The sequence below is a fragment of the Salvelinus alpinus genome, chromosome 28 (genome assembly GCF_045679555.1).
Source record: "Salvelinus alpinus chromosome 28, SLU_Salpinus.1, whole genome shotgun sequence".
NCBI classification, from domain to species: domain Eukaryota; kingdom Metazoa; phylum Chordata; class Actinopteri; order Salmoniformes; family Salmonidae; genus Salvelinus; species Salvelinus alpinus.
In genome coordinates this window covers 23,978,283-24,001,560 of record NC_092113.1, presented here as the reverse complement: position 1 = coordinate 24,001,560, position 23,278 = coordinate 23,978,283, and the positions used below count along the sequence as shown (strand labels likewise).

At 39.8% G+C, this 23,278-nt stretch overlaps 1 protein-coding gene across 7 annotated transcripts; it reads right to left on the bottom strand.

Moving 5' to 3' along the window:
* Positions 1-3,840: 3,840 nt before the first annotated feature.
* LOC139557466 (forkhead box protein P1-B-like) lies at positions 3,841-23,271 on the bottom strand. 7 transcript variants are annotated; one of them, XM_071372298.1, is made up of 17 exons: positions 23,118-23,228; positions 19,304-19,382; positions 16,701-16,861; positions 12,871-12,975; positions 12,556-12,645; positions 12,292-12,418; positions 11,956-12,097; positions 11,751-11,858; positions 11,529-11,616; positions 11,332-11,415; positions 10,941-11,160; positions 10,750-10,808; positions 10,555-10,656; positions 10,270-10,397; positions 9,837-9,894; positions 4,827-4,909; positions 3,841-4,719 (listed from the first exon to the last, which is right to left on the bottom strand). In XM_071372298.1, the coding sequence occupies exons 3-17, from the start codon at positions 16,845-16,847 to the stop codon at positions 4,563-4,565; spliced, it is 1,698 nt and encodes a 565-aa protein (XP_071228399.1). In that variant the 5' UTR covers positions 16,848-16,861; positions 19,304-19,382; positions 23,118-23,228; the 3' UTR covers positions 3,841-4,562. The 7 variants fall into 7 exon arrangements, with proteins under 7 accessions (XP_071228399.1, XP_071228403.1, XP_071228400.1 ...); XM_071372302.1 differs by lacking the exon at positions 19,304-19,382 and having other exon boundaries at positions 4,827-4,906; positions 23,205-23,271; XM_071372299.1 differs by lacking the exon at positions 19,304-19,382 and having other exon boundaries at positions 23,205-23,269.
* Positions 23,272-23,278: the final 7 nt, after the last annotated feature.

Genomic DNA, 23,278 nt, shown 5'->3' with positions numbered 1-23,278 from the left:
AACAGTAGTCTCCTATTAAAGTTGGGATGCAAAGTAGAATTGTACAGACCAAATTGAAAGTGTTAAACGGCTTTTCCAGTATACTGGTCTACTGTACACCTACAGAACCACACGCTGAAATGGCAGCTGCACCCAAAATAGAAAGAGATTGTCTTCCAGTAAATATGTCACCACTCTATTAAAAACACTGCTGACCCACATTTAGTCAACAAAAAATGATGCATCTCATAAGATTAAAATAGGCCCTGTTCTAAAATAACTAATATAGTTTAAATGAACACTAATCAAATGTATTAAATAATTTATTGTTTCCTAAGATTTGGAAACAGAGGTATACTGCCCTTTTTTACACTGCTGTTCAGCTAGATCATAATTTTGGCATGCTTATGACTAGATGTGATAAATCCTTCAACTTGTTCCACAAGAAAAAGACAACATGTAAATGATACTCATATTTTAGCAGCTGACAACTGACAGCAGCTGAGACTGTGCACCAGTCTGTCTGTTCCATGCCCAGTTCACTTGCACCAGACTGAACTCTGTTTGTTGGCTCGTACCACTATCAGATTCATCATGTCAGTGCACGCCCTCATTTACTGAATGGGACACAGTTGGCTCTGTCATTTTGGAAGGATATGTACTGCGTCCCAAACTCCTAGACTGGGCTTCTGTGTCTGTCATCACTCTTTTACCAGAGTGCAGTCCGGTATCCACCTTTCTCCTGTAGTGTGCACTCAGTTACTCCTCCCTCTGTATTTGTATTTTATTGCCAAGGCAACTACTACTCTTGTTGGGGTCCAGCAATACTAAGGCAATGTACATACAGTTAAAACATGCTCAACGGGTGACATGTCTGGTGAGTATGTAGGCCATGGAAGAACTGGGACACTTTCAGCTTCCAGAAATTGTGTACAGATCCTTGCGACATGGGGCCGTGCATTGTCATGTGGAAACATGAGGTGATGGCGGCAGATTAATGGCTCGACAATGGGCCTCAGGATCTCGTCACAGTATCTATGTGCATTGAAAATGCCATCAATAAAATGCAATTGTGTTCGTCGCCCGTAGCTTACGCCTGCCCATACCGTATCCCCACAGCCAGCATGTGGCACTCAGTTCATAACAATGACATCAGCAAACCGCTCGCCCTGCGGTTGTAAGGCTGGTTGGACATACTGCCAAATTCTCTAAAACGACGGCTTATGGTAGAGAAATGAACATTCAATTATGTGGCAACAGCTCTGGTGGACATTCCTGCAGTCAGCATGCTAATTGCACGCTTCGTCAAAACTTGAGACATCCGTGGCATTGTGTTGTGTGACAAAACGGCATATTTTAGTGGCCTTTTATTGTCCCCAGCACAAGCTTCTTGATATGCCACACCTGTCAGGTGGATTGATTATCTTGGCAAAGGAGAAACGTTAACTAACAGGGATCTAAATACATTTGTACACACAATTTGAGAGAAATAAGCTTTTTGTGCGCATGGAACATTTCTGGGATCTTTTATTTCAGCTCATGAAATAAGGGACCAACACTTTACATGTTACATTTATATTTCTGTTCAGTGTCATTTGTATGGGGTATGGTGGCCATTGGCTCAACTTACCCCAAGGTAAACATTTTTAAAACAGAGTCTGGTGCTCTCTAATGTGTGGATAGGCCACTAGGAGTAAACGGATACCGGACTGCACTCTGGTAAAATAGTGATGACAGACACAGAAGCCCAGTCTAGGAGTTTAATGATGAAACAGAGCATACATGTGCTATTTGGTCAAAAATTGAGAAACATCCCTGCAAATGGAAATGGTCTGATCTCCACGAAAGCCAACCAAACTGAGAAATAAGTTTAGTTTTTATACTAACAAGTGGTTGTGTAACAGTTTTAACTTTAGTCCGTCCCCTCGCCCCGACCCGGGCGTGAAACAGGGACCCTCTGCACACAGACAACAGTCACCCACGAAGCATCGTTACCCATCGCTCCACAAAAGCCGCGGCCTTTGCAGAGCAAGGGGAACCACTACTTCAAGGTCTCAGAGCAAGTGACGTCACCGATTGAAAGGCTATTAGCGCGCACCACCGCTAACTAGCTAGCCATTTCACATCCGTTACACTCACCCCCCTTTCGACCTCCTCCTTTTCCGCAGCAACCAGTGATCCGGGTCAACAGCATCAATGTAACAGTTTAACTTTATGGCGTCCCCTCGTCCCGACGCGAACCAGGGACCCTCTGCACACATCAACAACAGTCACCCACGAAGCGTCGTTACCCATCGCTCCACAAAGACCGCGGCCCTTGCAGAGCAAGGGGAACTACTACTTCAAGGTCTCAGAGCAAGTGACGTCACCGATTGAAAGGCTATTAGCGCGCACCACCGCTAACTAGCTAGCCATTTTACATCCGTTACAGTTGCCATGGTGAATAATTCAATAATAATTGGTAGAACACATGAAAGGAAACATCAAAGAGTTTACCAGAATCTCTAAATGAAAATACTGGTAAATCAATAAAATGTAAATTGTAGATCTAATTAAATTTAAAGGATACTAAATTAATATCTAAGGGGCTTTTATACAATTTTGACTACATTAGTCCACACCGCTACAGGGATGCACTTTCATGCTAGCTTTAGGACTTTATATTGTAGCTTAGAGACCCCAACTGATGTATAAAGCAATCTTAAAATGATCTACTTTAGTTTAGATACTGTACAAGCATCATAAAACCTAGAACACAAATTAATTTGCATTTGTGAAAAATATTTTTTTTAACCTAAATTACTTACCACTTTTTCCATCTAGTTTCTTCCTTCACAGACTCCAGGAAATGATGAACTCTTCCTAAATATTTGGTGACACGATTAATTTCATGTATGGTTTCTTAGAAATAAGGGGTGGCTGAACTAACAATTTGGCTCAACTTACCCCACAGAATACAAGTCTGCAGCAGTCAAGGTAGAATGGGACCACATTTGCTTAAGCACTCTTGCAATGGAGATAAATTCCCCACTATGATACTTGGCTCTACCATTAACCAGTAAATACAAAGATGACCCTAACCAGAAAAATTGAAGATAACCAATTTAAAAAAAAAACTTTTTCTCTCAAGATTCAGTTATTAAAAATGTTTGATAAGATTACCACATGCCCATGCAACCTAATAATATAACCTATGCGCCTATATAATATTTGCAGATCATATTCCATTCCTTTCACGTATGCATATTTATGGTAAGATACTTATTCTTAACTAAAAATCAAATTGACTTTCCCTGAAACAAAACTTCACAAAGGATAACAAGAAAATTATTTATTGTCCACAAAGGGACAGAACCATCCAATCCTTGTAAAGCTGCTGGATCCTCCTGTGTGGATGAAGCGCAGCTTGGATCGCAGTGCTCTGTAAACGTGCAGGACAGGACACACCCCCATCTGGATCCAAGCCATAGCCAACCAGACAGCTCAAAAAGTTTTGGCAGGATGAGTTTTTGTCAATTGTAAGTATATTTTATCACTCTGACGACCTCAGTCTATTCAGTCAGATAGGCTATCACGGTATGAGCCTATATAGATGCCACTATAGGTTACTTACTCATCTCTATGCAGTGTGCACACATCCTTGCTGGTTGATGATGATGATGATGTGGTCTGAACTGAATGAAGGGAGTATATTTACAGTAAAACCTTCTCCTGCCAAACAACGTCTTCTTCCTGCCATCCATTAGATATCCACATTATATTGACCACCGAAGTATGGCCATTACCACACTGTTAAAACAAACTGAGGTCATAACTCAAAACCTGCTCATAAACACAATAATAAATGCTTCAAACCAGACATTCGCCACACACTTTTTATACGGAATGTATTAGAGACAGCGTTTAGTGCACAACTATGGGAATGTATGATACAACACTAAATTAAGTCCAAAAAGCCATGTTTGGGATAGTGGGGAAAAAAATATGATTAGTAGGCTACATAAATAATATGCCAACAGATCAGTTACACATAAATCATATTTTTGGCAGTGTACAGCTCCCTTTTAAAAGTAACCAATTCTCAAGGATATCATGTCAAACAAAACAGCTTATTACAATCTGGTGGTTGTCTGGTACTCTCATGTCAAAATTAATTAGAGGGAGAAAACAAAGATTAATCTTCATGAAGTGCTGTCCATAAATATTGCCAATGCTTTGGTTATTGATATACACATTCTTGAAAGAAAATTTTAAAATATCTCTGCATCACTGAGCGAGCTCCCCATAGGGCTCCCCACAGCCTCACAATAAGCCGATAGGGATGCATTATTTGAGGACAAGGGGTGTTACAAAGCTTCCGCCATCAGCTCTTGTCTTCAACGTGAGCTCCGGTGGATAAAACCCAGTACAACAGTGAGGACAAAATATCCTCAATAAATAAAATACTAATTTATTTCCTCAACAGAAAATGTGTGTTTTTCCACTTGATATGAAGCAGTTCTATATTAATTTGGTATATCTCATAGTTGTCCAATGTGGGAGTCTTGCAGTGGAGAGTGACAGGTTTGAAAACAGTCCCTCTTTCACTGCGAAGGCACATGAGCCAGCTGCAGGTTGGGTCTCTCTGGGCTACCGCCGTCTTGGTCCACATCTGAGCTGTGCTCATCAGAGCTCTCAGTCTCTGAACAGTCATGGGGCACATTCTCATATGCCTCCTCGTCCATTAGCTCTTCTTTTACGCTGAGAAGAAAAGTAATGATAAGGAAGAAATGTACTTATAATGAATTATGAAACTAAGAACCATTTCTCCTCTATCAAATCTAGTTTTGAATGGTGATAGAACTCACAGAGGGTGCATTGGGTACTGCTCTTCACTGCTGTCACTGTAGGATCCATTCCCATACCAGAGAGCTGCATTCATCTCCTCCTGCTGGAACAGAGAACATAAAGGGAGCTCCTATAGAGGCTGGGTTGAATGGAGGTATACTACTCTCTAGCCTTTTAGCCTGAAAAGACACGCCATAGGTTTATCCAGGGCCAGTGCCAGAACGAATAAGTTGGACGGGCATTTGATTTCCATAGGCGGGGCACCTTTAAAAAATATATATATTTACGGGACCTCCTATGTGTGCACGCGCTTGCAAATAATATTTTTCATGGGTGTTAAAGACCATAGGCAGCTCGTGAGTTTCAAGTTTGGGGAAGCTAACAATTTATCATACTATTTCTACCGATCTGCATGCTAGTTATCATTATTTGTGTATGCGGTATGCGCATTTTCATGAAACAGTTTAATTTCGATAATAACGTTTTCGTTTCTCAAAATCATTGTCATGTGATTAATCATAAAAATCATTATTAAAATGATAAAAATCTAAAAGTTAAAATTCAACTAATGCAAGAACACCAGCCTCTGCCATATGGACACATTGATACACCGTGGTCCATTGGCGGCTAAAGAAATTAGTGCATCTAGCCTATAGGCCAATGCAGTAGTAGGGCTACAATTTCCATCGTCAACCAAGTAAAATACATAGACCTAAAGCCGACAAATAAAAACATCCTGATGAATGCGATTGAAAGAACTTAAATTTTAATCTCTACTCCACCTGTATGCCTCCCTTTCTATTTAATTAGCCTATTCCGGGCCCTCAGTGTTTCCCGTACCAGTGAGCACCTTACAGACAGCAGTTATTTTTTTAAATGACGTTTCCACTGAATATATGGGGTCACCAGATCATGATATATTTGCTCTTTCACACCGTGGCTTGATGATTATCGAGGCCAGGAGAGTGTTGGAATTATTTTTCAAATACTGTGAGGAACTACTATCATTTTCAATGGCTGTAGGCTTCGTTGCCTTACTGTGTGAGGTATAAAAAAAAAATGACTGAGAAGCTCAGTTTATTATTAGTAGTGGATGTGGTGAGTTAACTTCTTATGGCTGGGGGCAGTATTGAGTAGCTTGGATAAATAAGGTGCCCAGAGTAAATTTCCTGCTACTCAGTCCCAGAAGCTAAGATATGCATATTATTAGTAGATTTGGATAGAAAACACTCTGAAGTTTCTAAAACTGTTTGAATGATGTCTATGAGTATAACAGAACTCATATGGCAGGCAAAAACCTGAGAAAAAATCCAACCAGGAAGTGGGAAATCTGAGGTTTGTAGGTTTGCCTATCCAATATACAGTGTCTATGGGGTCATATTGCACTTCCTAAGGCTTCCACTAGATGTCAACAGTCTTTAGAACCTTGTTTGATGCTTTTACTGTGAAGGAGGGGGGAATGGGAGCTGATTGAGTCAGGGGTCTGGCAGAGTGCCACGAGCTCACTCAGGTGCGCCCCCGTGAGAGTTAGCTGTGTTCCATCACATTTCTACAGACAAAGGAATTCTCCGGTTGAAACATTATTGAAGATTTATGTTAAAAACATCCTAAAGATTGATTCTATACATCGTTTGACATGTTTCTACGAACTGTAATGAAATTTTTTGACTTTTCGTCTGGCCTGCGCGTCATCAATTTGGATTTTGGAACTAAACGCGCAAACAAAAAGGAGGTATTTGGACATAAATTATGGACGTTATCGAACAAAACAAACATTTATTGTGGAACTGGGATTCCTGGGAGTGCATTCTGATGGAGATCATCAAAGGTAAGTGAATATCTATAATGCTATTTCTGACTTCTGTTGACTCCACAACATGGCGCATATCTGTATGGCTTGTTTTGGTCTCTGAGCGCTGTACTCAGATTATTGCATGGTGTGCTTTAAAAAAAATCTGACAGCGGTTGCATTAAGGAGAAGTTTATCTAAAGTTCCATGTATAATACTTGTATCTTTATCAATGTTTATTATGAGTATTTCTGTAAATTGATGTGGCTCTCTGCAAAATCACCAGATGTTTTGGAGGCAAAACATTACTGAACATAACGCGCCAATGTTAACTAAGATTTTTGGATATAAATATGAACTTTATCGAACAAAACATACATGTATTGTGTAACATGAAGTCCTATGAGTGTCATCTGATGAAGATCATCAAAGGTTAGTGATTCATTTTATCTCCATTTCTGCTTTTTGTGACTCCTCTCTTTGCTGGAAAAAAGGCTGTGTTTCTGTGACTAGGTACTGACCTAACAATCGTTTGGTGTGCTTTCGTCGTAAAGCCTTTTTGAAATCGGACACTGTGGCTGGATTAACAACAAGTTTATCTTTAAAATGGTGTAAAATACTTGCATGTTTGAGGAATTTTAATTATGAGATCTGTTTGAATTTGGCGCCCTGCACTTTCACTGGCTGTTGTCAAGTCGATCCCGTTAACGGGATCTCAGCCGTAAGAAGTTTTAAGACAATCAGAAATCAAATGGGCACTTTCCTACATTTGCACACAGCAGGCCAAGTAGGCCTACTTCTAGCGTGCTCAGGCGCACGCTCCCTCAACGTTATCAGGACAGAGAAACCAGACATGCTCATTGCTCACATGGAACATTCCAAATAAAAGACAATGAAAAGGTTTACAAAACTCGTAAATTATGGTTATGAAATAAACCAAAACTTGTGTTGCAGAGTTCACATTCTGCTAACAACGTTTCCACTCAGAATGAGAATAGAAAAAGACAAATTATTACATGCATTAACAGAAATGTATGTAACCAAATGACAGGGATTACCGGTATATTCACAAGGCCTACTGGTGACATGCAGTTGAAGTCGGAAGTTACACCTTATCCAAATACATTTAAACTCAGTTTTTCACAATTCCTGACATTTAATCCTAGTAGAAATTCCCTGTCTTAGGTCAGTTAGGATCACCACTTTATTTTAAGAATGTGAAATGTCAGAATAAGAGTCGAGAGAATTAATTATTTCAGCTTTTATTTCTTTCATCACATTCCCAGTGGGTCAGAAGTTTACACACACTCAATTAGTATTTGGTAGCATTGCCTTTAAAATTGTTGAACTTGGGTCAAACATTTCGGGTAGCCTTCCACAAGCTTCCTACAATAAGTTGGGTTAATTTTGGCCCATTCCTCCCGACAGAGCTGGTGAAACTGAGTCAGGTTAGTAGGCCTCCTTGCTCGCACACGCTTTTTCAGTTCTGCCCACACATTTTCTGGGATTGAGGTCAGGGCTTTGTGATGGCCACTCCAATACCTTGACTTTGTTGTACTTAAGCCGTTTTGCCACAACTTTGGAATTATGCTTGGGGTCATTGTCCATTTGGAAGACCCATTTGCGACCAAGCTTTAACTTCCTGACTGAGGTCTTGAGATGTTGCTTCAATATATCCACATAATTTTCCTGCCTCATGATGCCATCTATTTTGTGAAATGCACCAGACTCTCCAGCAGCAAAGCACCCCCACAACATGATGCTGCCACCCCCGTGCTTCACGGTTGGGATGGTGTTCTTCAGCTTGCAAGCCTCCCCCTTTTTCCTCCAAACATAACGATGGTCATTATGGCCAAACAGCTCTATTTTTGTTTCATCAGACCAGAGGACATTTCTCCGAAAAGTACGATCTTTGTCCCTATGTGCAGTTGCAAACCGTAGTCTGGCTTTTTTATGGCAGCCTTTCAGGTTATGTCGACATAAGACTTGTTTTACTGTGGATATTGATACTTTTGTACCTGTTTCCTCCAGCATCTTCACAAGGTCCTTTGCTGTTGTTCTGGGATTGATTTGCACTTTTCGCATCAAAGTACGTTCATCTCTAGGAGACAGAACGCGTCTCCTTCCTGAGCGGTATGGCGGCTGCGTGGTCCCATGGTGTTTATACTTACATAATATTGTTTGTACAGATGAACGTGGTACCTTCAGGCATTTGGAAAATGCTCCCAATGATGAACCAGACTTGTGAAGGTCTACAATTTTTTTTCTGAGGTCTTGAATGATTTCTTTTGATTTTCCCATGATGTCAAGCAAAGAGGCACTGAGTTTCAAGGTAGGCCTTGAAATACATCCACAGGTACACCTCCAATTGACTCAAATTATGTCAATTAGCCTATCAGAAGCCATGACATAATTTTCTGGAATTTTCCAAGCTGTTTAAAGGTACAGTCAACTTAGTGTATGTAAACTTCTGACCCACTGGAATTGTGATACAGTGAATAATAAAGTGAAATAATCTGTCTGTAAACAATTGTTGGAAAAATTACTAGTGTCATGCATAAAGTAGATGTCCTAACCAACTTGCCAAAACTATAGTTTGTTAACAAGAAATTTGTGGAGCGGTTGAAAAACTAGTTTTAAATGACTCCAACCTAAGTGTATGTAAACTTCCGACTTCAACTGTATATAGTTACAAAAAAATATATTGGGGATTGGAAATGATGCAGACAATTACATTGATGGAAGCTACAATCTATCTGCAATATTAAAGCTGATCAATATTAAAAGGTAATCACAGCTGCTCTTGAAAGCCTGACACAGAATATCATTGGGATTATTCTGGACAGAGTTTGGGGCGAGAGTGAACCCTCGTGTCACCTCTTCCTTTCTGCTGAAACTCTCACCGGAGAAAGCATCCGAGCAAGCGAAACAGCACTCCTCTGTCTTACTATATGTAGACCATCTATCTGATGCTGTCTGGACAGAAATAGTATGACATGCCATATTGTTTTTGTCCAGGCAGCATCAGATACACGGTCTACACATACTGAGACAGAGAGGAACTGTTTCACTCGGATGCTTACCCGAGATGAATGAGTCTTTCTGTCGGCGTGCTTCTCGGCCCAATAAATTATCAAGATTTCAATATTTTATTTGGACGGGAAAGGAGGTACAGTATGTGGCCAGGCCCCCTAACGCCGGTCCTGGGTTTAGCACTCAAAGTAGTCAAAAGAGCATTTACCTTAGGAGTAAGGAAAGCTGAGCTGTGACCATGGTCAGTGTTCTCCCTCTTGAGAGACCTGCAGTTACAAATAAACACATGTTCATCTATTCAACACACACTGGGAAATATAGGGACCAAGATATCCTCACAAGACACTTTTATTTTAGTTACTAGTGCTGAGCGAATAACCGAAATATCAGTTATTTTCAATTTTTTAAATAACTGATTGACCGATGTCGATTCAATTATATGAATTCCATTTAGTTCGGGTTTTTCTGTGAGCTCAATGTGCACATTGCTCTACAGTTTCTCCAGAGATAAATCAGATCATGCCCAAACTTAGTTACATGGTTTGTATTAGTATAATACCAACAAAAATACAGGTTTAACATGTTGAGAAACAGAGACATACATGGAGCTATACTGGAGATACCGAGCATGTTAAACGTACCCTTCACCAGAAGGCTTCTGGGGCCTTCTCCTCTGGAACTCCATCTCATCAACTGTCCACACAGCTCCTTTTACATTCTCCACTCGCACAAAACACTTGTGGAGGCTGAGGTTGTGTCTCACTGCATTCTGCAGAGTCAGAAAGAAGAACATACATATTCCATACAAGTTGATCTAATACCATGTAACATTCCTAAAAAACTTAATGAATATGGCATGGCAACTAAACATAGGACAAGGGTATTCATATACATGTAAATTACCCTTTAAATAGACAACGAAATACCTTCCATGTTGCGGCGTTGCGTCTAAAATAGGCAAATGTTCGTGTGAACCAATTGTAGATTTCATTTAGTGTCAGCTGCTTATAGGGCGATTCAAATATTGCCTGGAAAAATGCAAACATTCAATTAGCAAACAATAGCTAACATTTAGTCATCGGAGGATAAACCAGGGTGAAATAAAATAAAAGATTCCTTACCTGTCTTATTAGGGCTGCATATGTAAATGGCGGTCTAGCTTCTTTATTCTGAACAATATCTGTTAAGGAATTAACAAAATGTGTTTTATTAAAATCAATGATTGAAGCCATTCAAGTAGATAAACTACCACAGGCATCAAAATATGTACCCTACTACCCTCATTAGGTTCAGCATCACACTGCTAACTCACCTTGATTCATGGTCTTGCTGTATTTCATGGTCTTGCTGTCTGAGTACCATCTCCTTCCAGGGCTCACAGTGAGCAGGGTGTGGGGAGGGAGGATAGAGGAGGTGGTTGGGGGTGGTGTCAGGGGTGTAGAAGGAGCAGTGGCACTTTGAGACAAGCTCATGGAAGGAAGCACCTTGGGAAACGTCACCTGGGAGAAGGAGACATTGGGCACAAGATTCCCCTAGCAAATAAAAAGTAAAGATTCATTTAAAACGCAATACAGAGAACACAGCTGTAGGGAATGCAAACTTGAAGGATGATTATTTTACCATTGTGGCTAATACTCGTCTTACTCTGTTAGTAACATCATTTGAATTTAAGACATGCCCACTTTAATACTCCAGAAACTTACCGTTGGGGTTGCTGGTTTGGACTTTTGCTCAGAGGATTTGAGGTGAGACATCATGGCTTGCAGACGCTCTTTGTCTTTTTTCAACTTCATTGAGGAGAAGATAAAACAACAAAGATGTCATGTGAAGTTGATTACAGTGAGAAGGTACTGTACAATGAACGGGCTTTATTTAAGCAAATGTCTTGTCTACTGTGTACCTGCAGTTCTAGCTGCTGAACAACCTGCATCTGCACTCGACACTGTGCTGTACTCTTGTCATCCAGTGTATGTTCACTGTTCAGATGCCTGGGAGAAAAACACATTCTATTATAAAACAAGAAAACACTGAAGAAGCCACTAGAACCCAGTGTTGCTATTACAGTAAGAGAGATTGAACTTAATTTGTCTCTCAGAGATTGAATAGATGAGGAGAAACTCACTTGAGAAAAACTTGAAAGTCTCCAAAGACAGCCTCACAGCCAGACCATTTGCACATGCCGTGTCCATAGAGCGGGTGAGTGTTTTGTGTGTGATTATCCACAGGCCCACTGCAGAGAGACACACATATATATCATCAATGTAACACTTCAGGAAGAGGTTGGACAGATGAGAATGAATAAACACTGTTCCGAAATGACTAATCACCTGTCTTTCTTCTTTAGGATCTGTGATGAATGATTCCCATTGGTGGTAGACTGCTGACTGTGGAGCAGGTTCTTCTGAAGAGTGGCTGGATTCTCACCACCAGAGAGCAGGCTGGTGCCATTCTCACACCCTTTCATTAAACCTAGGAGAAATACACAAGTACATATATTAATTCAGCCAAATAACTATAATATTCTTGCCCAACAACAACCAAAACAAATGTAGCTGCCTTGTAGCCATGGAGGAGGACAGCAACAACAAACTAAGCATGGGGCAGATACTTGATGGGGGAAGGTATGTTAGATTAGGGTTGGGGCTGGGGGGGTAGACACTTACCCTGAGCTGCAGAGGGGCTCATGGAGGGCAGGACAGACAGGAGACCCTGTCTCTGGAGGCTAAGGAGGTGCTGCTGTTGGACCTGCAGGAGCTGCTGCTGGATGGCCATGTGCTGAGCAGCTAGCTGCTGTAGGGGAGTGGGGAAGAGGTACACATGAGGCCTCAGCAATACTATAATAATACATTGATTTTATATAGCGCTTTGGAACATTTAGATGACAGCAAAATACAGACTTATGACAAAAAATAAGTACGTCGGCCTACCTCTTGGCCTGACTTCTCAGCATGCTTCTGCTGTAGGAGCTGGGCATTGAACTGGTCCTGCTGTTTCTGGCAGAGATCCTGTATGTGTTGCTGTAGATTTTTTAAAATAGAAAACCCCCCACCTTGAGTTAATGGAAGGTCATTAAGAAATACAGTGGTCACGTTCAAGCCATCAGCATCTCACTGGAAGATCCACATGAAAAATAGGTGACGTACAGAGAAATGAACAAAAATTCCTGCTAATATTACAATTTTGAAACAGAACACAATAAAGCATTTACATGTAGATTTGTGTGGCGAATATGATGTAATTACCTGGTGTAACATGAGTGCTTTCTGCTGCTGGAGCAGGGCCTGGATCTGCTGTGGATTGAGTACCTGCTGCTGCTTCAGTGTCATCATAGAAACTGAGACTGGAACCTGACAACACACAAATACACATGAGCACAGATTAGACATAGCCATGCCTGAAAATAACAGAAAAACTAAATGCCAACAACACCATTGAAGTGTTTTTTTAACATTTTAAAACCAAAACATATGAATAACCTTTGCTAGGCATCCAGCAATTACCCCTCCCTCTCTGCCTAACACCCACAGCTCTGGGGATGTTTACAGTAAACATAATAATTAAAGCCAAATAAATACACTGAACAAAAATATAAATGCAAAGTGTAGAGTGTTGGTCCAATGCGTCATGAGCTGAAATAAAAAAATCCCAGAAATGTTCCATACGCACAAAAATATTATTTCTCTCAAATTTGGTGCACAAATGTGTTTACATCCCTGTTAGTGAGCATTTCTCCTTTGCCAAGATAATCCATCCACCTGACAGGTGTGGCATATCAAGAAGCTGATTAAAACAGCATGATCATTACACATTGGGTGGGCCTATGCCCTCCCAGGCCCACCCATGGCTGCACCCCTGCCCAGTCATGTGAAATCCATAGATTTAAGGCCCAATTTGTTTATTTCAATTGACTGATTTCTGTATATGAAATGTAACTCAGTAAAATCTTTGAAATTGTTGCATGTTGCGTTTACATTTTTGTTTAGTATAGATAAAAAATGAATACAAAGCCAGGGATGCATGGCAAGTTTTGCAAAAACAGAACTGCATTGCATTTTAGAGCCTCGTCACACTTACAATACTTTTGTAAAAATATCGTCGGATACACATATTATTCAAATGTAAACTTGCGTACTTGCAGGAACTTGGGGGTTCCTGGGGCCCAGAGTTATTCCTGATCTGATAGTAGGCTAATCTAACCAACTCTGGACCCTAGTTGTAGTGTATGACATAAATCAGCTAGAAAAAAAGAAAAAAAACATTCATAAACTGTTTTAAACGGGCTATGATGGAACCAGATTTATTAAGTCATATGGTTTAAAAATTTGACAAAGATTTGACAAAAACGAACAGGGCTGAGCTCACTGTATGGCTGGTTGCATCGTGTAAATACTCATATAGCATGTCATCACTATTGTATTGATTGATTCATTCCAGTCAATCATTTTGGATTAAAAAGACCTACACTACATAACCAAAAGTATGTGGACACCTGCTCGTCGAACATCTCATTCCAAAATCATGGGCACTCGGAGGTCCTGTTCTGTGAGCTTGTGTGGCCTACCACTTTGCGACTGGGCCGTTGTTGCTCCTAGACGTTTCCACTTCACAATAACAGCACTTAAAGGTGACATCCTATGAAAGTTGAAAGTCACTGAGCTCTTCAGTAAGGCCATTCTACTGCCAATGCTGGTCTATGGAGATTGCATAGCTGTGTACTCGATTTTATACACCTGTCAGCAACGGGTGTGGCTGAAATAGCCGAATCCACTATTTTGAAGGGATGTCCATATACTTTTGTATATATAGTGTAGGTAGCCTTGCCACCCGAAGTGTGAATATAAAATCACTTTCTCAGAACACAAATAAATGGGCCTATTTTAGGCTATAAAAACATGACATTACATTTCCCCTGGCCAAGCCCAGATGGGATCAGAGCGCATAGGCTTCTCTGGCTACCTGCAGCTGTGGTTGTTGTCAGTAGAATGTAGTTGGTCAGACTGAAGCACAAACTAATTGTGCACGTTGACAAATCATGAGGCTTTTTATTAAACAAATTTGGTGGCGGGTATGGACTTCCATATAAAACAGCTTGTTGTGGTGAAGTCAGTTATACTCACGTTTCCTGTCACAACTCGCTTTTACCACATTAAATAATTTTCATGATATTGATCAAAATGAAGCCTGGTTTGTTGTAATGTAGGCCTACTGTACTTTTATAATAATATGAGAGGGTTAAATCATTCATTTTTGATATGCTAACGTTACTTGATGAAGACATTTTGTTAGCTTTAGTTACCAGTAACTCTGTGCTTTTGTCTTGAAGCTAAAATGTATTGAGTGTAGCCTACAGACGAGAAAATAAACCCTTTAAATTGTCTGCACATACATGCTTGTGAATTGTTGCAGTGTAATATGGTTTGGTTGCATTATTCAACAGTGTAATATGTTTTAAAAGAAACTTTTGTCAATGTTGAATAGTTTGTGCTTTCTGGCTAGTAGCTACTGTGATATTTACAGTCAATTTGAGCTACAGACCAAGATTGTCATGTGGACAGCCACAACGAAAGGTAAGGCAAGGATGTAATGTGAATTGAAAAGTTGAATTCTCTTTCGCCACCCCGCTCCTTAGAGTCTTCTTCATATCTCCTAGTGGGAATAGGGCCTTAATTAAGGTCTGAACCACAAACAAACAATTCCCACTAAGGCTGGCTCTGTTTGGGATTCAGTAAACAAACTGCTGGAGGATGTCACAGACGCTCTAGGCTAACAATAACAGTGGATTGCCAAGGAGATGGCCCTTTCCCACACGGACTAAACATGCTCTGATGCTCAGTGCTCATCAAGATCCTTATAGACCTATACCCTGGAGCAGATACTGAGGATAAACTCATGGCTTACATGACTTAAAGCAGAAGGTAAAATAATTGCATCAGCTGGACTTAAAGTCTGCAGTACAGAAGAAAAAAAACTTCAGAGAGCCAGATAGGGCCAGTTAGTCACTGTATATGGTATGGGAATGGCTCATCTTTTGTATGCACAACATCAGCAAAACCTAATCCTGCACCTAATCCTTGTTTCCATGACGTCAGGGCAGACCAGCCCAAACATCTTTTGTTATTATTATTGTTGATGTGACAGAAACCCACATACCCATGAAGGACAATGTAAACACTGGGCTAGTCCTCAAAGAGAGGTCTGTGCTCTATGACTAATGTTGCCAAAAACAAGTTACATCCCTTTTCTGAAACCCAGAAAATATAATCACTTTTCATATAACAGACCCTTATACTTAATCTCTACCTGAACTGAGATTTAACAAACCATATGTAACCAAACTCAACTGAGACACACACAAACCATCAATGCACTAATATAAACTACAATGCAGGAATATAAACTACAAGACCAGAGTAAGGAAAATGCTTGGAAGAGGCAATAAAGAGCTAAGGACATTTTCATATGATTTAAGTAAATTACCTTTGATTATACAGTACAATAACATTATAAATATGTTAGGTAGTAGTGACACATGCAAATTCACTTTAACTAACACAGACACAACTACTATCTTGGTCCTTAGTTTACACAGATATGTGATGACCAGTGTTTCACTTTAACGTAGTCCTTTTCACCCAGCAAATTCTACCAATGTATATACCAGTAAACAAACGAGCGTTATCTATCTACATGTAGAAATAGGCTAGTAGACCAAAATACAATAATCAAGCTGACAAACCTGACCAACTCCATTTACAGTGGTCGTCTTTGGCAGTTAGAGACGCAGGGTGGAGAAAGACAGAGCAGTAAGCCGAGCACAACATTACACTGTCTGACAAAGTGCTTGTGTGCATACACAAAACTAACCAATAACACAGATCTATCCTTCTCCACCAATCACAAAGTGTCTCAGCAGTCTCTGTCTGCAGCACTACAGTTGGCTCAAAGCTCAGTGAGAGATATCCTACCTATCATACAAACAAAGAAATATGCTAAATGTGACCATTTGAGAACCCATATGCTTTAGTTGTGGAAAGTAAGCATGTGGCACACTTTATAAAATATGTTTGGTAACCTGGTTTTGCTGCTGGCTGTCAGCCCCAGAACCCTCTGGAGTTAGTGGCTGAGCACTCAGACAATCATCCTTCTCAGCACTGTCCCCATTCTCCGTCTGATTGGCTGGACTGGTGCAGGCTGTCTGTTCTGACCCAGACTCATGCATCTGGACTCACTGAACTGAGAACAGAACAAAAACAAGAGAGCCGCTGTAAACCTCATGTAAATTCACAGTGACTTTCCACAATACTGATTTTAGGCTACATTTATTTTTGGAACAATTACATATGCACATGGGCAATTCCACGATAACGGAATTAAGCTTGAATTCAGATTGCCCATATAACTACATGCACACGGACTACTTTGAACAATTTACACAGAAGTTTCACAAAAACACATTTACTGAACAAACTGTGCAGACGCAAAGTTTGGTAACAGAATTACGTTAAAATCTCCCTCAGTTTTTTTGTTCAACCACATTCTCCAAAAAAGCTTAAATATCAGCTCTGAATTAAGATTCAAAGAGGTCTGCAGAAAGAATGGGGTGTCAGCTACATGACACCTTGAGTTTGAAAAATATATATTTTGGTTACTGAACTACAGTAGGGGAAGTGGATTTACATCCGGTAATGGAATTACATCCTGACCTGTACTATACAGAAATGCATAATTATAGACATGAATATCATTCTCTTCATGGTGATGTATCCTGAATAGGTACATAAAAGTAGAAATATGCAATATCCTTATTTTGCATATTTGGGTATTATGCTACACACTAGCTATTATTGTAATGAGCGCCGCCCCCAAACAAGACCACATCTGAAACAATCAGACGTCTTCGTTTTACAAGTTTGGACGTCACAGTACAGCACAGTAGAGTACGGTAGATATGTTCAGTACATTATATTGTACTCCACTCTAGTGTGCTCTACTTGTCTGTACTGTTTTGTCCAAACTTGTGAAATATAGAAGTTTATGATTGGTTCAGATTTGGTCCGGCCAGGGCGGACTGACCAAATTTCAACGTCCATTGATATTTGGTATCGGTCGATGGTCAGTGGGTGAGGATGCTTGTTACACTAAATGGAAAGTGGGTAGGTGGTAGAAAGAGTCAGAAGAGGTGACATTAACTGAAAGAAAGACAGACAGACAACCAGACAGAGACAGGCAGGCAGACAGACAGACAGGACCAGACTGTTTTCACAGTCTTGCTTTGACCACCAGACAAAGGTATGAGCTGAACAGTATACCAGTGGAAGGAAAGACAGTAGCAGGTGACCCAGCTGTGGTTTGTGAATTGGATTTCCAATTGTAGCCAATTTAATTGCAGTAATTACGTTACTGATTTGATAACAGAATTACGTGTTTTAATCACTTAATAATTCATAAACAAATAAAAACACTAACTAATTGGTAGGTCTACCTTTACTTGTTATTTCTGTGAACGCTCATTATCCTCTCTCATAAGGGTGAGAAATTAGAAAATAACTTAAAAGATATGGGGTTTTGGTAACAGAATTACAAAGCACAAGGCAATGTTTCTTACATTTAAAGAAGGCAAATAATGTCTAACTATAATTTATAGAAGGCTTTCATTTGACATGCTCCTACAAACTTCACGTTAGTGAAGATACTTTTACATGGAAATGCACACATGCGGTTTCTTACTGAAGACAATCTATCTTATCCTAGAAACATCTTCAATATTGTTGCAGATCAGAGAAAGACAAGATGTTACTCTGCTTTAACTAATCAAGGCAACAGTTTCCCTCTTGCCAACATAAACCGGAGATATTTGTTGAGTAGCTGATTGCTGCCATGGCTACGGTAAACAAAGGGACCCTGGGTCGGTGTTTATGAGTAAACATGTCGTCCTTCTGGAGCAATTTAACATTAACCAGGTGGTGCGATAAACAGATCTGGCAGGTAGCACAATACCGCATTAAAGGGAGGGTTATGTGTACAGTTGGGGAAGCGTTCGACTCAAAAGCAACACAGCTAAAATAAACAGCAAATGTCCACTTAGCTGAAAACGTAGATACATTTTATGAATGTATTTATGACTTATCTACTTCTGGAGAAAGCTGAAACATAGGCTAACCTACTGTTAGATACAATATTGCATTGCCTATCAAGTCTGACTTCAGTACGTACTGGCCTTTTCATTCAACAGCAAAACTGATTCCTGTTTATTTTAGGCTACAGCAGCCAAGGGTGTATTTGCACACAAAACAGTGTTTCATCCTAATGCCCTTCAACATTCCCAATGTCGGATCCAGTGCTGCTAGCAAAGCAGACAAGCAACACAAACATTAGGTTTTTAGGGTAGAGGGGAATCCTCTGAATACCTACTTCAACAGTCAGGACCCGAAAATATAGGCCTAGTCTATACCACAATGCAACAATGCATTTCAATCCTGACTCTTAGATATAGCCTAGCCTACCATAGATCTGTAATACAGATCAATGAGAAAGAAAAAACACATTAAGAATTATAACAAAGCGGACTATAGAAAGGTCAAATTAGTAGAACAATCATCAACGAGAGATTGGGGTTCAAGTCAAAATATCAAACCAACTGTTATGCACATCTTTACAATAGTACACCATCCTTACCTTGGCAGAAAAGGCACAGCGCTGTAGGTGTTCAACTGAGTTCAAAGCAGTAGCGTAAGAAGTGTGCAGCCTATGTGGACTGTGAACACATGAACAGGTGCTTTGGTTTAAAATGCAGGAGTACGCCTGTTTGCATAAACACGAACACTCTGCAAATAGATCAAGGGCAAACCATATGCCCACTGCAATTCCTGTCTGTCCAGGCATACACAATGAATAGCTACATTCTGTTAATTTTATTGAATGCACATTTCATTGTCTAATGTTCAGCTCCTTGCTACTTTTTGGGGATCAACATTTCCCTCGTGTTTCCATTGGGAGTTGTCACTCTTTTTAGTCAAAACTATAATTCAGAGCCACAAACAAAAGGCATTGTATGCCTGCACCAAAGCATTAGTAGGGCACTATAAAATCATAGGCGTGGGAACAACAACATTGGATGTTCTAAGTCCACAACAATGTTTAAACCACATCAGGTGACCACTTTGTAAGTCTGGGAAAAATAGAAGACATTTTTATTTTTGGGTGTAGTTAACCTTTAATGCAAATGTGCACCAGCAAGAGACCTTTGGTTAGTGATGTTTCTGTAGTGCTCATGTGATTGCAGAGTTAGTTAAGCAAATGGCCTGTGGATTGATGCATATAATCATGGTATCATTCTAACAGATAGGCTAATTGAGAAGGTTTTCGGGAAAGCCTTTCCATCTTTACCAGAAGGTAATCATTAGCATAATTGCTAACAGTTACACAAAGTGTAGACATGCGCGCACCCCCCACACGTTTCAGAAAGTTGCAGTAAAATAAAAATCACTGACGCATTTTGTTCATGACATGATTAATTTGGGCAAATTAATTAATTGTCTAATAAGTTCAATACATTCAGTTGATTTCCTAGAAAGTTCAATACATTTTTGAATATTGTTGAATTACATTTTAATGTCTGGATTCCGTGATTCTGTCCGCATTCTCTGCAACGTGGATATTATAGGGCCCTACATACTTTAAGGCTATCCTTTATAAGTGAATGTGTGTTAATCAATCACTGGCATGCTAAGTTTAACACTCTGGGGAACAATTACCGGATAATGCAAATAGAAATAAGCAAATGTGAAATTCAATCAAATGTTTTCGTTGAACATTTGCATAGCTGACCCGCAGGAAGTTTAGTTTTATTGCCATTTTCATAAACCAGGTGGATGATGCTAGACTAGGCCTATATCATCATCTTCTTTGTTGCTGTGGGAGAGACACCACAGGATAGTGATTCTGAAAAGAATATCCACTCAAAGCCATCAAACTCTATCATGGATCAGCTTGAGCAGCAGTACAACATTAAGCATAGGTTCTGTCAGCTAGGTTGACTGATCCCTACATGATCATAATATGCTGTATGCCAGGGATCATCAATTAGATTCAGCCGTGGGACGATTTTTTCTTGAGCGGATGGTCGGGGGGACGGAACATAATTACAAATAATTTGTAGACAGCAAATTGACCGCAAGAAGCACAAACAGATAAAGAGTTTGACTAAAACATAATCATTTCAAACCTTGCTTACATTTGAATACGATCACGTCGTGTCTCTCTATTATCCGTGGGAATACTTGGGAACAGATTTGATGTTTTTTACAGTCTTATGTCCAACAATGAAAATTCCACCCCCAAAAATACAACAGCAGGTTCCTGTAAAGATGTTGGGATTTGCAAGATGTCTGGAAGCTAAAATGGCGAGGGAACTCATCACTAGGTGCAAAATGTGGATTTAATATATTTCTGAGTTTTCGCTGTTTTTTGTAGAACCACCTGCAACTGGACATGGACATTTTTTCTCCATAGAATTGAGAATTAAGAAAATATCATCAATAACAGGTTAGTTAAAATTCCTTGTATGAGGCTTTCCATTAGCAAACCTGTAAAGGGTATGGAGAATCACATATCCTGTAGCAACTTCTAGCCTAAATAACTACATTGGAAACCATGCAAAAATATACAAAACAGCATGGGGTGATAATGTTTCAGTGCATTACATCTAATGTGAATGCTTTAATGACAGCACACCTGCCAGACATACACCTGCCCAACTGAAAACTCTTTGCAGTTGTTATTAGTAAGCTCCAGGTTTGGTACAAGACGCTATGGGCATAGTATGTGTGGGGGCCACATTCATCCAGTTGATGGGGGCCACATCCATCCACGAATCAGATTGCCAAACGCATGGGAACAGAAGAGGGACAGTCAATTTGTCTTATGAGGCTACAAGTTCTTAGCTGGTGTTGTTGAAATGGGGCATTTCGGGCATTTCACAGCGAGAAAAAAGGAAATGCCAGTGGTGTAATGTACTTAATTAAAACTTATTTCAAGTACTACTCAAGTCGTTTTTGGGGGTATCTGTACTTTACTATTTATATTGACAACTTTTACTTTTGGTACCTTTATTTAACTAGGCAAATTCACTACATTCGTAAATAATTGTATTCTACTTTTTACTCCATACATTTTCCATGACACCCAAAAGTACTCTTAACATTTTGAATGAATAGTAGGACAGGAAAATGGTCCAATTCACACACTTATCAAGAGAACATCCCTGGTCATCCCTACTGTCTATGATCTGGTAGACTCACTAAACACAAATGCTTTGTTTCTAAATTATGTCTGAGTGTTAGTGTGCCCCTGGCTTTCCGTAAAAAAAATAAAAAAAAATTGTGCCGTCTGGTTTGCTGAATATAAGGAAATAATTTATACTTTTACTTTTGATACTTAAGTATATGTAAAACCAAATACTTTTAGACTTCTACTCAAGTTGTATTTTACTGGTTGAATTTCACTTTTACTTGAGTCATTTTCTATTAAGTTATCTTTACTTTTACTCAAGTATGACAATTGAGTACTTTTTCCACCACTGGGAAATGCATTGTTTTAGCTAACGTTATCTAGCTAAGACAGCAAAATATCTACAACAACATAGCTACGGACCATTGAAATGTATTTTTCTAGCTAACGTTAGCTAGCTAGTATTAACACAGAACAACGAACAAGATATAACACCGGATGTATAGATGTGAAGCGTCCGCTTGGCGGTTCCACTTACTACCAAATTTGTTGGTGAGAGGAAGTCTAGTGGCCAGCAGTGATAGAAGAAGGAACAAGATGGATTTTGGCCGAAATTCAGAAAAAAAATTCATTGATGAAACCTTTGATCTCAATAGTTTTCTGTTGCCAAAACTATAATGTTACATTGTGTAAACTTTACCCTTTGCTAAAGTAAAAAAACAATTACGTTGCTGAGAAGTGCAAAGGCGAATTGCGTTATTGCACTCGCGCACTTCAGAGTAGGCGTTCCCTAACGGAAATATGCAAATGTATGCTAGAACGCGCCAATAGGATCTCAAGCTCGTGCTTGACTCTGCCTAACTCCTTTATTGTTCTGTCCACTATGACTAATTTCTTGTCGTTTTTAACGACTGGCTGTGGTCTATCTTGGTTTATTTATGAATACATATTTGGTATTAAAGCTAACGTTAGCTAGCAAGTAAATGTAGCGAACAGCTAGCAGTCGTAGATAGGCAAGTTACCGAACAACATTGGAATTCGTTAACGTTAGCTAGTTATCCAAGAGAACATCAAAAATATTGGTTAGTTAACTAGCTGTTAAAAGCCACTTCGTCATTGTTGTAACGTTAATGTTATTTAGCTAAACAACGGGTTGATGTGGTTGTTTTCCGCCTATGTTGGCTAGTAGCTGACTAGGCTAGCTAACGAGATGAATAAATGGCATCAGCTATCCAATAACAGCATACTATCATTTACTTACCGGGTCATCAATGTGTAGCCTGAGCTACTAGCTAGCTATTTGGCACGTCTTGTTGAGCAAGATAAGAAGCGATTGACATACACTCACTCAGTAACCACCGTTAGCAAACAGATAAACAGTTGACACTGGACTGTGCATTTGATGACATCACTGCCACCTGA